The following is a 16,669-nucleotide window of genomic DNA, read 5'->3' as shown; positions in this document are numbered from 1 at the left end:
ACATAATTATTTTATATTCTATGTCTGATAATTCCATGAGCCTTACTTGTATGTTTCTGTTCTGGTTTTACTTATGTTGTCTTGTATCCTTATATCTTTGATTTTTTTTTTCCCTATGAGTTCGGGTTTTCCTGGAAACTTAACTTTGATGGTTGAAGTTAAATTCTTTCAGAGATTTGTATTTACTTCTGCCAGTTACTGGGGAATTGCTGGGAAGTACTGCCACATTGGAACCAGTGTAAGTCCGATTTTCAGCCCATAGTTTTGTACTGTGGAAGTAGTCTGAACTCAGACCACATACTCAAATACAAGCTATTTTGACGTACATTCCTGAGAGATCCTTATTTTTCTTTACCCTGAGTATCTGGGTTGAGAAAAGCAATTTTTCTTGCTGTCCTCTTCTGTACCAGCAGGGTTTATTTCTCTCACTGCTAAGAGTGTGGGCGAAGTCAGTGTTTTCAGCCATGCCCTCTTACATGCCTTACCTTGAACAGGCCCCAAACTTGTTTCCTGTTTATTTTTCAAAGTGAAAGTCTGAAGTCTGATCTAGGAGTTGGCAGTAACCTTCAGAGTTAAAACCAGCTTTGACACTTTGCTTACATGATTCTTGACTTTGTTTTGTTGGAGGGTTCAGTGTGTTCCTTTGTATTAGCTTAGTCGTGGATGGATGTAAAAATACTTTTTAATGTTTTAGCAGACTTTTTTAGCTGTTTCATATAGGAGGGTGGCCCAAGATGTATAATGTATGTTGCTGGAAACAGAAGTTCCATGATTTTTTTTTTTTCTACATGGGAGACCTTTGTATACTTGAAAGCGTCTTTCCCCCGAATCCTCTCTTCATCATGGTTTTCCTAGGATACTCAGCTTTCTAAGAGAATATGATCTCACAGATTTCCACCCGTGCCCAGCCTTCCTCTCAGTGTTTTTTGGCTGTGTATGACTAGCACATGGACACAGTTCTCCAAAGCACTGGGTTTTCAGTCTCTGCCTTCTCTGGATTCACTAAATTTACCTAAAATCTTTCCTATAATCAGTATAGTGGTTCTCAGCTTCTCAGCAGTGTTTAATATGTTCCTTGCTGTTCCTAATGTATATAGTAATTCTGCAGTCATGCTTTTTGATACTTTGTATTTTTTTAGGTCTGCAGTCTCATTCTGTTATTTCAGTGTTCACTCTTTCAGCTCTTGTTTTCTTGAATTCCTGTTCTTATTATATTGTCCTACAGTGAGAAACAGGAGGAATTTCCTTCTGTTCCTTAGGTTGTTACCTTCTGAGTTGGCCTTTATTTTGCAGGCTACCTTCTTTTCTTTTTCTGTGTTTGCATAGTTACCATGCCATCTTCTTTCATCTTGGCTCCTGTTTTGGTGACTGTCTGTAGACGTTCTGTTTGTTCTGATGCATGGCAGGTCTGGTCTTGTCTGAGAAGCAAGGCTTGGGTAAAGCTTTGTTCCACCTGTATTAGAATATCTCTGCCATTTCATTCAAAGTCACCTACCAGAGTTCACGCTGCCTAGCTGGAAGAGAACACTCCTTTCTGGGCTTTGATTATTCCTTTAGCTCGTCCTGTGTCCCTGGAGTCGTCACTTTAAAGAGCAGGTCCTGGTGTCCCTCTCCTGGGCTGCTTGCTTCTTCCCAGCCACCATGTCTCTCTCACCCACTCATCTGACAATAAGGAAACCCCCGCCACGTGCTTCTCTGAAGACTTGGGGAATATCAATGACAATTCTCAGCATTTTGCTGTTTCACCTGGACAACTTCCACATCTTGGAGGAGGGATTAGGAACTGTGTTTGACTCTTTGCCATGATTCAGAAACTTGTTTTGTTTTCTCATCACTAGTATTTGAAGTTTATTGTGTTAGATTATCTCCTTGTTGGGTGGTTGTTATTGCAGGGTTTTACTGCTTTTTTCCTTCATTCTTGCATGTACTGAGGGAGAGAAAATCTGTGAAGTAGTTTCAGTCTTCCATCTTAATACCACAGTCCAATTCTGTTTTCTTGTATTGCTACAATTAAACCCTGCCTCTCTGATTAGGACCTTTTTTTAGTGCTGTGTCGGGGGTCAGGAGAAGGACAGATAGAATCTCAGATCCCCAGCCTCTTCAGATACTTAGACTTTTATGAGAACTAATTACCTCGGATTATGTGAGTTTCTCAGGTTCTCTCTTAAGTCTCTGCCTTTCTGTGTATCTGTCTCTGTCTCTCTCTTGATGATCTCCTTTTGGTGAGGAAAGTTCAGAGGTAGGAAACAAGAAGACAAAGCCAGCTGACTGAGCAGTCTGGAACGTGTTCCCAGCTAAGGTCTTAAGCTCTCCTCATTCTTTATTCTTCACCTGAAACTGTCTTTCCTTTTTGTAGCTTCATTTGTCTCAGGTAGAATGAGTGAGAGGTGACTTTATATACTGAAAGAAATTTGGTTGCTGCAGTAAAGTCTTGACTTGTACAAATGCCATCAGGTCCAAAGAGTATCTAAAAGAAAAATTTCCCAGAAAACTCTTGTTTTCTGACATAGCATATACAGGGTGAGAGTTTTTGAAAGTGTTGAAATACGTTGACTAACGTGTCAAGTAGTTACTGAGGCTTCTGTCTTCTTACTTTAGAATTAGATTTCCATTTTGGGGCATGGTACAGGGGGTAGAAAATAGAGCAGCAGCAAAATCTGAACACAGAATGTGGGTCAGAAATGAAAATCAGAAGCAGAATTTCGGTGTTCCTGCTTTTACAGTCCAAAGTACACCATTGTTTGCCTAACAGATAATGATACTGATTGGATTTGTTACTGGACTGAAAATAGGACATGTAAAGTGAGTGACTAGGCATTTGGAAATATTTCTGCTTAGGTCATTGCTGAACCTTAGTGAGAGAACAGTGCACTGAGAACTTGGTCCTGTGCTGACTTCCTTCACAGCTGTCTTGGTTCCTCATGTGATGTTCTGAGGTTTTCTGCTGGACCACAGGACACAGTGCGATCTGCAGCACTGACCTCAGCTGTAAGCAGAGAAATGCAGGAGCCTACAAGCAAGGGTCCTGTGCTCCAGTTCAGCGCCTTACTGTGTGGATGATAGCCACGTGTTTCCTGCAGGCTTCCTCAATTACAGAATGACTGACTTTTTAATCTGCCACATAACTCCTGACCACTTGGATTTTGTAGCCTATGGTATTTTTGTCTTATATGTGGATATTACTTTAGGAAATTACAGCCATCATCCACTCTCATTTCATCTCATCAGGTTACACTAAATATGAAAATATAGAAAGTTTTACTTTTTATCAAAAGATGGATGGCTTCGGGTGAACCAGTCTCTCAGGGATCAGTTATCTTAACCTATAAAATGGAGAAGTTTTCTAAGATTGTGTGAATCTTTGGAGATGATAGATCTAAGGAACTATTCACCTAGCTCAGTGCTATGGCTCTTTTTTTATGTGTTTGTTTTGAAATGATTTCATTCCTAGACGTTCCCAAAAGATAGCCAGATGGGTATGACATACCTGTATTGGTTGTGGTTTACTGAGAGTCAAATCAGGCATTAGGAAATGTTAACTGATGGTCTGATAGGTTTCAGCTTTACTGGCTGGGTATCAGGAATATTGTCATGAACAGACTGGTTGCCACCTTCATGAGGTTGTAGTCCAGTGAGGAAAACAGGATGAATGAAATGACCTCGAGTATTTTTGTATCAACTCAGTAAAATTTGCCTGTTATCAGAGGGGCTAGGTAGGCCTAGCTTCAGAAAGACATTTTTCTTCCTTTAAAAACATTAGGATTTTTGTTTTGATTTTAGATAAGTTGATAAACTTCTAAGCAGAGGCTTCTGCTTTTCTTTCAAACTTGTCAAAATCACAAGTTTACTCTGGAATGTCTGAGTGTCTCTTCTTGGTCTTCTAATGTATCACGTAGTTGACTAGAGCTATAACTTCCCAGTTTCACATTCTTTCAGTTCACATTCTTTAATGGGCATTAAAAATTTAAATCAGTCAGTAACCCTGATGCTTCTGGAAGGGGATAAAATGCCCTGTCCTGTCTGCAATTCGATGAACAATAGAAATGTAAGTGTACTATGCACGGGTAGTCTGGGCGGATATGCATTTATTTGTTCATACATACAGTGTGGAGCTTCTGATCATTCAGTAGTTTTAGTCTTCTCCTGAGCCAAGATTGGGCTCAGCCAATAAAGTCAAACTTTCCTTCTGAAAGACAGCAGCATGTGCTCTAAAGTGTGCATCCCAGAGCTTATCTGTCTCTGCATCAGATACCCGCAAGATCAAGGCAGGAAGTGCATGCTGATAGCTACCCCGACTCTCTTTTTTATTACAGGTGACCTCTGGGGGCACAGAAAGTATTTTGATGGCCTGCAAAGCTTATCGGGAACTGGCCTTCGAGAATGGGATCAAAACTCCAGAAATGTAGGTACAGTTGTTCTTAGTATCCATGGAGCATTGGTTCCAGGACCCCAGTGGATACCAAATCCTCCATGCTCAGGCCCCTTATGTAAAGTGGTATAGTATTTGCACATGACCTTCACACATCCTTCCTATAGTCTTAAATCATCTCTGGATTACTTACAATACTTAACATGTAAATACTATATATAAACAGTTGCTGGTGGGCAGCAAATTCAGGTTTTGCTTTTTGGAACTTTTTTCCCCTTTTCCCCCTAATATTTTATGTGTAGCTGACTTTTTTTCCCCATTTAGGTTTTTCTGTGTGAAACAGCCTGACCATTTGCTGCTGCTTCTGGCAATTCCAGTCCTCTTCCATCCTATCCTGTGCCCTTGACCATTACCCTTCACATTCAGCAAAATCCTGAGTGCATTTGCTAGTTAACATTCCCTTTCCTACACCCCGCCCCCCACGAATTTATACATGGTGTATACTGCAAGAACAAGATTCTTTTTCTAAAAGTAACAGTTATAGGACTGTATCTTTGAGTTCTGTGATGCTTCCTGTAAGTTTATCTGGAACCTAAGGAAAACTCTCTAACTTATCTTAGTTCAATGAAACTTACTTAGACTGCTTCAGGGTGCTCCCTAAGAAAATTTCAGCCTGCCAGCTGTGTTCTGGGAAGGAAAATGTTAAAAATCCAGAGATGACCATAATTTTATTTGGTTGCTTTAATTTTATTCAGTTGCTTTACTTTTTTCTCTTGGCCCTCTCCCTTGTACCGTGTGCTCACACCACAGCTTTTGGGTTAATGGTTTCCCACAAGTGTCAGTGACTAAGGGTTTTGTTGCATGTGATCTCATGCTATAATTCACGCCAAGCGTAAGAGAGGAAGTCAGGCTACCATCTTTCTTCACACATACATCTTTGGTACTTGGTACTTAGTCAGTGATGGCAATTTTTTTCCTTCAAAGGGAACAGATTAATTTTAAGAGTGGAGTAATTGAGGAAAGTCTGAAAGCAAATGAGGTATTTCCTTTTTCAATACTGTCTGAAATGCTGTTCCCAAGTGTGTAGGACAAAGGGGAATTTTAATTTTCCACAGGATCATGGTCTTCCAGAGATGAAGACGACCATCGATGTGATGCTTTAACATCCCTGCCAGGCAGTCTTATGTTTTCTGCCTGAGCATGTTTTGTGCCAGGAAGCTTGCTCCTCATTGGGGTGCCCTTCTTTCGATAGACAACCACCAGAAAGCACACCCTCACGTTGATCTGATCCAAATTCTCTGTCACCTTTTACTTATCTGCCCTGATTTAAGCTTGGGATTCCTCCATGTGGCATTACTTCCAAGTTCTTCCTGTTACCAAAGTGATTTCTTAAATAGTAGGGAGGTTTCTCTAGAAAATCATTTGACCTCTTTGTGTTTAAAAAGAAAAGTAAAATAACATAAACACTTTAAAAAAAGTTTATTCCTGGTGATTGCAATGAGGTGCTAGCCATGGTATCTCTTGAACCTGGATTGATTGAATTTCATTATTTTCCTTTAGCGTAGCCCCCCAGAGTGCCCACGCTGCATTTGACAAAGCCGCCAGTTACTTTGGGATGAAGATTATACGGGTTCCCCTGAACAAAATGATGGAGGTGGATGTTCGGGTGAGTTTCTCTGAAGGGCTGTTGTCTGTCTTGGGCTGGGAGAAGCAGGAAGTGCACCTGATCACTAGCTTTTCTCAGGGTCACATGGATAGGCTTGAAGCGCCTTTGATTGTAGCATCAGGACTTGCAAAATCTGCCACTGGCAGTGGTGAGGCATTGCAGCATCGGTCTTCTCACAGTACATGAACTCTTAATAGGAAGCTGAGACTAACTTGGTGCTTTAAAGACCTGGGTTCTGCTTTAGCACCATTACTTTCTCTTCTGTTTGTAAAATGAGCCTGGACTAACTTGCCCCAAGACTCTCATTGTTGTTTTCAATTGGCCTGAATTAGTACCATTGCCCTTATAATGGTAAGTATTTTTTAGAAGTAAACTGTCCAATTTATTACCACTAATGTTATCCCCGCACCTTAATTGAGGTGTTAACTAATTGACAAGTAAAAAAAAATTGTGTATATTTAAGGTATGCAATTTGGTGTTTTGATATATGGATATATTGTGAAATAATCATCACAATTAAGGTATTTAATATCTCCATCACCTCACATACTTTTGTTTTTCTTTTTTCATGGTTAGAATACTTAAAACTACCCTCTAGGTCTATAAGCAGATTTCAGCTATACAGTGCAGTATTGTTCAGTATAGTCATGACTTTACATTAGATCTCCAGAACTTACTCATCTTAATAACTGGAACTTGGCACCCCTTGACCAACATCTCCCCATTTCCCTCATTTTCCAGCTCCTAGCAACCACCGTTCTATTCTTTGCTTCTATGAGTTTGACTGTTTTCAATTCCCCATATAACTGAAATCATGCAGTATTTGTCCTTTTGTGTCTGGCTTATTTAATTTAGGGCTTCCCTGGTGGCTCAGAGGGTAAAGCTAGTCTGCCTGCAATGTGGGAGACCTCAGTTCGATCCCTGGGTCAGGAAGATCCCATGGAGAAGGAAATGGCAACCCACTCCAGTATTCTTGCCTGGAGAATCCCATGGACGGAGGAGCCTGGTAGGATACAGTCCACGGGGCTGCAAAGAGTCGGACACGACTGAGCGACTTCACTTCACTTATTTAACTTAGCATAGTGACCTCCAAGTTCATCTACATGGTCTCAAATGGCAGGCTTTCTTTTTTAAGCAGGAATAATAAGCCTATAGTAATTATTTTTGTCCCTTGCATTTATGTAGAGGAACTTCCTAGTTTGAGCCACATTTGAGCCTCACGATAACCTGGGGAGATCATAGAAGTAGTTAGTGTTATTGCATCTCATAGATGAGGAAACACACTGACTGAAGTTAAGTAGTTTCCTCAAGCTTTCACTGCTAACATGTGGGGCCAGAACTCACGTTTGGCTCTCTTGCCTCTTAGCCCAATATTATTATTTACCATCACAATGATTTTGCTGTTTTGTATTATGCTCTCAGACTGTTTTCCCCAAGTGTTTGTATTTGGCCACCATCGGGGGACAGTGGTCTTCCTCTGGGCTGGAGAGGTGAAGGGGGTGTGCTGCTAGTGGAGCTGAACCTTTAGGTTGGTAGCCTAGGCTGCTCTTGGCAGCATAAGAGCAGAGTAATTGTGATGTGACTTCTCATTTTCCTTTCAACTTTATCCCCTCAGGCAATGCGCAGAGCCATCTCTAGGAATACGGCCATGCTCGTCTGTTCTGCCCCACAGTTCCCTCATGGTGTGATAGACCCCATCCCTGAAGTGGCCAAGGTATGCGGGGGAAAGGACTACTGGGCAGGCAGACAGAGCGTTTAGAGCAGAGTCTAGTGGTGCGTTACAGGAAAAAAGAACGTGATTTTGAGTTTAGATTGTAGCCCAGTGGTGGTGAATACCTCTCATCCACCCTGTGGTAAGCTGCATAGCTCTCTGGAAGCCTCTGAAGGTGACTAGCTCGGGCTGTGGGGGAGGGATAACACACATTTAAACTGCACATTCTGCAGTAGTACTGACATTTTGATTCAGATCAGGAAATAATCTGCATTTAGGGGCATGCCGACCAGAGGGTGGTCTTCACCCACTGTGCTGCCCCAGAGCACCCCTCCCTCCCCACCCTGCAGTTACTAGAGTAGGACACCACACACCTCCAAGCCTTAATCAGAGTTCTGCTCATTTCTTGCATGATTTTGCAGCGAGTTGGAGGCCCTGCATATTTAAAATAGAAATCACATTTCAGGTGAATTATTTTAAAGGTTAACTACACTTGAAAGATGAGCTTTATTAAGAATGTCAAACATAGCCAGGATTTTAAAACATAGTACATAATGCTGTGGTTATATCCCAGCTTTCCACCCATGTCTTGCAAAGCCTTTGTTATAGGGCCATAACTGATATTCTTTATGGCCTTTGGAACTAGCTGGCTGTCAAATACAAAATACCTCTTCACGTGGACGCTTGTCTGGGGGGCTTCCTCATCGTCTTTATGGAGAAAGCGGGATACCCACTGGAGCAGCCATTTGATTTCCGGGTGAAAGGCGTGACCAGCATTTCAGCTGATACTCATAAGGTGAGTGAGGAAAGAGACCACATGTTAATCAAAGTTGACAGTTGATGGCTGTGACAAGGTAAAGTGATATGACAGGATATAGAGTTGCAGGTGACGAGCAGTAGTGAAAAGGAACCTATTATCTTTGTGTCGTGTGGCTAAGAGAATTTCTGTATCCAGTGGCTATACGTAACCAGGACGTACTAGTGTGGTGGCTCTTACACAAAGGTTCCTGGACCCTTAAGAGTTTAGGGGTTGGGGAAGAGGTAAGGTTGATACCAGAATTTCTAAGAGGAGGTATGTTAATGTTGCAGCCCCCATGCTCCTGGGGCTCCTGCACTTGAGTGACTGGAATTTATCAACAGAAGAGGCCTGCCGGAAAAGCGATGAACTGACGAGCTCAGGAGTGTTCGGCTTGTGATGTTTGAAATGTCCATGCCTGCTATTCCCGGTGACCTGAGGCAGAGTCTACATAAGATGGCCCCATGCCCTTTTCCTTACCGTCTGTGCTTGTGTGGCTCAGGGAGTAAAATGAGCTCCATCTTAGCCTCAGTGAGAGTTAACTAGGGGGCACATGGGTCAAGTACACAGTTTATTTTAAAGCTGGATTAAGTAGCTTCTAGATTTTGAGCACCATGGTATTCTGAAGAGGAAAGTATACTAAGCAAAAAAGATGGAAAGTAAGTCAAATCATGATTTTAGTTGCTCCAAGTGACCTGAATTTCTTTCTTTCCTGGCTTCCAGTGGAAATTTACTTTTGTTTCCATCCTGACATACGGCCCTGAGGTCCTGTTTTAAATAAGGAAAACTACATGCTGAATGAGAGAGGAGGCAAACCTATTAAAACTAGATAAGAGATTGTTTTTCCTAGGCCTCAGATTCCTCAGTCCTAAAATAGAGAATTTGAAACCCCATCCCTTTGGTTTCCTCTATTCTAAAGTTCTAAGTTGGAAATCTTAATGTGAGGTGAAACTGTCAGAGACACTGGCAGGTGAAGGGGAAATGCCTAGAGTTCTGGGGCGGGGCTGCCATGTGAACCACTCACTCACCTGTCTGCTTCTCCCTGCAGTATGGCTATGCCCCCAAGGGCTCTTCAGTGGTCTTATACTCTGACAAGAAGTACAGGCGCTATCAGTTCTTCGTTGCCACAGACTGGCAGGGCGGCATCTACGCTTCCCCAACCATTGCGGGCTCACGGCCTGGTGGCATTAGCGCAGCCTGTTGGGCCTCCTTGATGTACTTTGGTGAGAACGGCTACGTTGAAGCTACCAAACAGATCATCAAAACCACTCGCTTCCTCAAGTCAGAGTACGTGTGCAAGATTGGCATTCTGCCTTGTCTCTTGTGTTGTATGCACATAGGCGCAAGGCATCTGCCTGACCAAGCACCACAGCTCCAGCACCTGTCGTCCCCTGAAGCTTAGGAGTGTGGTGCCGGCCGAGGAGCATAAGCTCCCTTCCTGTGCTGTGCCTTGGGGTCACAGCCAGGCTTCCTCTGGAGGCCATCGTGTCTCCAAGGATGTCTTACCAGCTGGCAGCTCTTACCAAGTGCTTAATGGTTAAGACAGTAGTTTTCAAGCTTGAGGCTGAATCCTAATCACCTGGAGGGCTTGTTAAAATGCAGATCACCAGGCCCCACTCCTAGTATTCTGACGCAGTAGGTCTGGAACAGGAATGTGAGGATTTGCATTTCTGAAAATGCCCAGTAGACACTAATGCTGCAGGTCTAAGAATCACACTTGTAGAATCACTAGAATAAGAAAAGAATTGGAAGGGGTGGGGGAAGAAGGGGTGCTGAAATCTGGGTTGTTAAGGCAAAATCATGCTGCATGCTTTGTCTAATGTCTCTTCTTCATGTGTTACCTGCTTGGTTCTCTGTGTTACCGAGGTTGGGGAGGTCTCTTCAGGATCTTGAGGTTGAATGAAAGCGGCCACTAGGCCTGGCTCGTTAGACTAAGGCCTGTATGTGGTCCTGATAACACCCATCTACTGAGAACTGGTGTACCATCTCCTGCTTCAGGGATTACATGGATGACTTTTTAAGGAGAGATGGAGGGATCGTTTTTCTAGGATTAAAAAAAAGTTCATTGCTTATTCCTCAGATACTCCTGTCGGCGGGGGGGGGGGGGGGGGAGGATACATAATTTAGGAGTCAAAGGTATTAGATCTAGAGGGGTTTGGGCCTTTAAATGTTTGTAATATTTAGGAACTACTGATCTCAGTCTAGCTACCTTATTAGGAAACTTAAGTCCCCAAAGCTTAGATTGTTATAAGGGTGACATGAGATGATGGCCAGAAGAATGTGACTGAATTTCCTTTCTGTTCTCTTTAAGACTAGAAAATATCAAAGGCATCTTTGTCTTTGGGAATCCTCAGTTGTCAGTCATCGCTCTGGGCTCTCGTGATTTTGATATCTATCGACTATTCAACCTGATGAATGCCAAGGGCTGGAACTTGAATCAGTTGCAGTTCCCACCCAGGTGAGCTTGAAGATGCTTCCTTTGGTCTATGGCTGCTGAAGAACTTGGGCAGCAAGGTGACCTCAAGGAGAGACGGGGACTGCTAGAGCCCAGCACTTTGATGGCAGCTGTAGTATCTGTAGGTCGTTTGTCTTGCCATTAGGAGTTACTCAGTTTCAAGAATAAGACTGTTAGCTTTAAACTGTGGCAAATGAGGTGGCAGCCTCTTGAGACAGTAAGATCGTTACCCCCAGCCCTGCTCTGGGCTCTGTTCTCTCTTTCCTCTGATTACCTGAGTAACAGTGAGCTTAGAACCTTCCAGAGGGCCTCTAACCAAGGGACTGATACTGTCACCTTTCATATGCATTTCTAATCTTCCATGATGCCTTTAAATAAGCACTCTGCTCCAAGAGTAGGTCTCTCAGCGTCCTCCATGCAGCCCTATTTTTTCACGTGTTGGTGCCACTGCCAGTCCCATCCGGACTCCGTGTTCTCTTCAGTCTTTTTGTACACAGTCTCCCTCCAAAGGGAGTCAAGAGTTTCTCTGCCCTGGAGTCCTTCAAGACCCCAGCCATATGGCCCTGTCACCATGAGGTTTACCACCTAAGATAAACGTGTCGTCCTGTGGTGGACGGTTTGAGGGGAGGGGTGGCACAGAACACCCTGCTGTATTCGACTTACCAGGGTCATTCTTGATCATGCTCAGGGCATGACACCCTTATGCCAGCCTACAGTCAACAGTCTGGGTATTTGAGAGCCCTGATGCCTAGGACTGGGAGCAACTTGACTATGCTTGTCATGAATAACAACATGAATAAGCAACCAAAAATTCCTGCATTTGGAGCTGCTTGATTTCAGAATGTTTTTCCCTCTTTTTCCCAGATTCATCTCACTTTGTCTTTCTTTTCTCGTAGCCTTCATTTCTGCATCACACTGGTACACACCCGCAAGCGGGTAGCCATACAGTTCCTTAAGGATATCCGGGAATCCGTCACTCAAATCATGAAGAATCCAAAAGCAAAGACCACAGGGATGGTAGGGACACTTGCGGTTTTTTCTTCCTGTGGAAGCGTAGGTGTTGGTGGTGGGTTTGAAAGAATCGGATGACCTCTAGTCTATTCCTGCCTCTGCCCCTTATCCACAAACCTCGTTCTTTATTAATCAGAACTGATGATCTCTGCTTACCCATTCCCAGGGATTTTTGGTCTCAAATAAGGTATCTATAGGTATAATAATAGAGAGTGTTAACATGAAGGCAGGCACTGGTAGTGTTCCTTTGAAAAGAAAATCTTTACACAGGAAAGGAAGGCACTAAGCCAGTTTCCTCTGAAATTTTCTACACCAGATCCCACAGGCTAGTTCTTTAGGCAGAAACATAGACTGGCAAATGCCTGTGACAAACATCTTATGCCAGCTATCTTTCTGGTGGAACTGCACCTGGGCTGGGAGTGGGAAGATGGCGGGGAGAAGGAGTGCATGACCACAGCTTTCTATTTCCTTCAAACCCCTCATCACTAATGACATTCTTTGACTGGATTTCTAGGGTGCGATCTATGGCATGGCCCAGGCTACCGTCGACAGGAACCTGGTGGCGGAGTTGTCCTCCGTCTTCTTGGACAGCCTTTTCAGTACAGACACTGTAACTCAGGGCAGCCAAATGAATGGCTCTCCGAAACCCCGCTGAGCTGAGACCCTCTGTAACCCCGAGGGACGTCTGGCCTTCAGAAGGTTCTCGGGGTGTGGGACAGGCCACGTGGTTTCAGCATTTGGTCTTGCTCCGTCGAGCACGACACAGACCACGAGACAGCTTGATCCTCAGGATTCTCATCCTTTGGTGGTTTTTAACGTGAAGACCTCAAAGGACCCCATGACGTAATTATTTTGTCCTTGTTCTAAATGTTCCCCTGGGAATTGTTTTAACCATTTCCTTCTCTAACCTCTCTTGCTATCAACTTCATTTAATCACTGTGTGGCATCTCTGACCTGTCCTGACTCCTTAGGGAAGCTGGGCTCCGGTTTATGATAGGAAAAGGTGTACTTTGTTTGCTCAGGCAGTGGGCTAGTCAGACAGGAATCCTGTTCTGTACCTGGTGTTCCCCTAGGTGGGGGTGAGGTCTGCTCAAGCAGGAGGCTTTCCCAGCCCTAGTGTGCTGTCTTTGAAGGACACAGGTTGGCCAGCCACCATTCTGCTCTGCAGGGCCAGCAGGGTCAGGCAAATCTGCTCAGTCCTCCAAGGCAGGTCTGGAGTGGTTGATGGTCCCCGTCTGTGCTTGCAGTCCCCATGTGGTACTTGGTTGCTATCATCTTCCATTTCCAGTGGTTTGTTCCTATTTCCATGGAGTAGGAAGAGAATGGTGTGGGTTCCAGAGATGCTAGGACCTTCTGGCCCTGGTGCTGCCTCTTGGAGCTGGCAGTGTCAGAGCACACCTGAGCCCTCTCCTGGGACCCTGAAGATGGGAACCAGGCCTTTTTCTAGACTTCCCTGAGTATCAGCGTAGGATGAGCACCCAGACTCCAGGGTGTGTCACCAGAGTTAGCAGCAGTCCTCCCCACCCTGCTGCTCTAGCCATCATGGCACATTTGTTTTTTGTTTGCCTGAAGGAACAGCTCAAAGCACCTTCACAAGTTGCCTTGACTTACCCAAGGAGGGTATGAGAGAGCCCCCAAGGCAAGGAAAATCTCTGTTAGTGTGTTCTTCCTGCCTCTTCCCCCTTCATTCAACTCCCAAAGGTACGACGGCAGTCAAGCCTCAGGTACTGGATGCTCCTTGGCCCTGGCTAGGATCAGAGGAACTTTCTGGAGTAGGAAGACATCAAGTGTCACTTGAGGCCTAGGGCCTGGGATTCCTTCGTTAAGACTTGTTGCTCAGGGTGGCGCAGGAACAGGACCCAGCCCTGCGCTCACTTCCTACCCTCTGCCCCCCAACACAGGGCCCTAATCTCGGTTGAGCCACTGTCCTACCCGTACGACAACACACGATGTGCCTTCTTTCTCAGCAGTGAGCAGTGACGGGCTACTCCTGACCCAGGCCCAGAGGGAACTGGATCAGTCTTTGAGTTTTTTACCTGGGTAGGGGTAAGTCGGGAGACACTTTTCTCTGTCCCACCACCCTTCTCAGGGACTCCTGAATCCCCGGCCTCCTCAGGCTGGTGTCCTCTAGCCTTCTTCACTGGGAGAGCTGGCCCGGAGAGCCACGGCTTCCCCCAGACTCCCTGGCACATTCGTCTGAGTGTTCTTTAGCACTGTACTTCCTCCACAATAACTGACTGGCTGGCTGCGTCATTGCAGGGCTGGTGTGTGGTTTCATTCTGTCCTTGTGGGCTCCAGGAATGTGGGTATGTTTGTGTTAGAAGCAGAGATCCTTTGGATAGGGGAGTCACATTCCCCCCCCGGTTGATGAACTGATGGGCACTTCCTGAGAGAGAAACTGTGTGAACCATCCCTGGATCTCCAGTGCATTCATCATGTTGGAGGAATTCCAGGGACCCAGAACCACTCAGCAGGCACCACTGTGGTTTGTCAGCTGCTAAAAACGAAGAAGCACAAACCTGCAGAGTGTCCTGTTGCTTCCCGTGTCTCCCCAGGACCTTCCTCTGTGGGCTATGGTGTTTTCAAAGGGACCTGCTGTCGCCACTTTACGATCATGAGTGTTAGACTTAACACTTGTGGGCTTTCTGTTCTGTACGTACCTGTGTGCGTAAGTAGCATCTAGTCTGCAGAGGTAGATGGAATGTCTTCATGATATCATGTTGCTTGCAGATGCAAAAACTCTGCAAAAACTGTACTCTTGTTTCTGGATTAGAGTTAAGTAGTTGCATGAATATACTGCCATGTCACTTTTAATATGACCAGTTTTATACTTGGAAAATGGTACTTGCCTCTTTTAGATCTTTTCTGTCTTTAACCTCCCCCCTTTCCATCTCAAGGCTCCCTTCCTAATTGTAGCAATAATCTCTTAAGAAGCAACTAAGTAATAAAATGTCCCAAATCTTAATCATTGTGGATGGATGACTGCATTCATTTGTTTATTTAGGCATACAGGGGAGATACCTGCTGGGCTGGTGGTTGCTGTAAACTGGCTGAGGTGAGAAAGGGCTCCTTTGTGGTGAGGTGGTTGTGCATGCCTACTGATACTAGAACCAGGTCACAGCCGTGGACAAGTGGCAGCTCTGCTCAGCTCCAAGCACTACGCTTGGAGTAGTGCTACACCACCAGGAGTGGTGGTCACACTTGTTTAAAGGGAAGTCGGGAACTCACATCTCGAGTTCCTCAGAGCAGTGTCCTGCCGTATGTTTTCAGTTGTCATCATCTGTATCTGCACACGTCTTAATGATGGACTGGACTGTCTCGGGTGGTCCCCAGCTAGCTGGGCCGTGCGGTTCCATCTTACGAAAGGACACTGATTTCAAACCCTGCATTTGGTTTGGGAGCTGACAGAACCCTTCAGATATCTGCAGAGGTAACTACTGGGCCTCTTGCTCCATTATGAACAGGAAGTGAGAAGTCTTTCTGAAGGATTATTTGGATTAGTTCTGTCCATCAGGTACCCTAGCTTTGCATTCTGGCTCTCAGCCCACTTGTACTTTGCCAGAATCAAGCCAAGGAATGCCACCTTTGCTATATAGTTTTCTGCCGAATGACTTGGTTCCTTGAGGACCTACTTGTTATGGGGTAAACTCTAGAGAAAGAAGGCCCAGGATATGATTAGAGGGAGGCATGGTACACCCAAGAGGTGGTGTTTTGATGCTTCTACCTGCTCCTTACAGCTCTGAGCTCCTTTGCCTTCTCTGTGGGTCTTAATAGCAACAACCTGCTTTTAGCTAGATCCAGTAGTGACAGAAGTAATGACAGAGGCCTGACTTGGTAGCCACCAGCTACAGCCTGTAAAAAATCAGGTGTTTGAGAGCCTTGTGAATTGTCTGTTGTAATAGCCTTACTTTATTTTGTGCTTGCTTTTTTTTCATAATCTCTCCTTAACATCCTCTTTTATAATTTTAATTATTTGCATTAATTTTAGAATAAACATATTTATTTCTTAAAAGTGTTTATCTCTCTGTACCACATAAAAGTGCTTCATATAACTGTAGTGCCCTCCAGGTTCGTGTTTTTCAGCCTTTGATGCACGAGAGTAAGCAGAGACAGGAAGGTGACGTAACTCCTCATACCTCCATGACTAGTGACTTGTGCCCTGATCCATAGTCATCAGGTCAAAGCACGTTTAGAAGAGTTCAAGTCAGAAGTGATGTAGGACCACTGTCTGCACTTCGTTGGTTTGATAATAGCACTCTGCTGAATACCCAAGGGCTCACTGAACAAATCAAAGAGGAAATAAAAAATAGAAACAAGTGAATGAAAACATGATGACCCAAAGCCTATGGGACACAGCAAAAGCAGTTCTAGGAGGGAAGCTTATAGCAATTCAGTCTCATCTCAAGAAACAAGAAAAATCTCAAACAGTATAACCTTATACCTAAAGGAACCAGAGAACTGCAACAACAGAGTTAGAAGGAATCATAAAGATCCAGCAGAAATAAACGAAGTAGATACAAAGAAAACAGTTGCAAAGATCAGTAAAAGTTGGTTCTCTGAGAAGATAAACAAAATTGATAAACCTTTAGCCAGAATCAAGGAAAAAAGGGATGGCAAATAAGCACATGAAAAGTTGCTCAACATCACTTAATAGAGAAATC

At 44.3% G+C, this 16,669-nt stretch overlaps 1 protein-coding gene across 4 annotated transcripts in view; it reads left to right on the top strand.

Annotated features, from left to right (window-relative positions):
• The window catches only part of SGPL1 (sphingosine-1-phosphate lyase 1), a 72,444-nt gene extending 56,424 nt beyond the window's left edge, over positions 1–16,020 (top strand). For all 4 annotated transcript variants that reach the window (XM_043476701.1, XM_043476702.1, XM_043476700.1 and 1 more), the window contains 8 exons: positions 4,314–4,402; positions 5,930–6,035; positions 7,651–7,749; positions 8,393–8,542; positions 9,591–9,829; positions 10,854–11,000; positions 11,894–12,014; positions 12,523–16,020. In XM_043476701.1, the coding sequence (XP_043332636.1) occupies positions 4,314–4,402; positions 5,930–6,035; positions 7,651–7,749; positions 8,393–8,542; positions 9,591–9,829; positions 10,854–11,000; positions 11,894–12,014; positions 12,523–12,663 (1,092 nt within the window). In that variant the 3' untranslated portion in view covers positions 12,664–16,020. The remainder of the gene's footprint in view (positions 1–4,313; positions 4,403–5,929; positions 6,036–7,650; positions 7,750–8,392; positions 8,543–9,590; positions 9,830–10,853; positions 11,001–11,893; positions 12,015–12,522) is intronic.
• Positions 16,021–16,669: the final 649 nt, after the last annotated feature.

The sequence above is a fragment of the Cervus canadensis genome, chromosome 8 (assembly GCF_019320065.1).
Source record: "Cervus canadensis isolate Bull #8, Minnesota chromosome 8, ASM1932006v1, whole genome shotgun sequence".
In the NCBI taxonomy this organism is placed as follows: Eukaryota; Metazoa; Chordata; class Mammalia; order Artiodactyla; family Cervidae; genus Cervus; species Cervus canadensis.
This window is presented reverse-complemented; position numbering and strand designations above follow the sequence as displayed.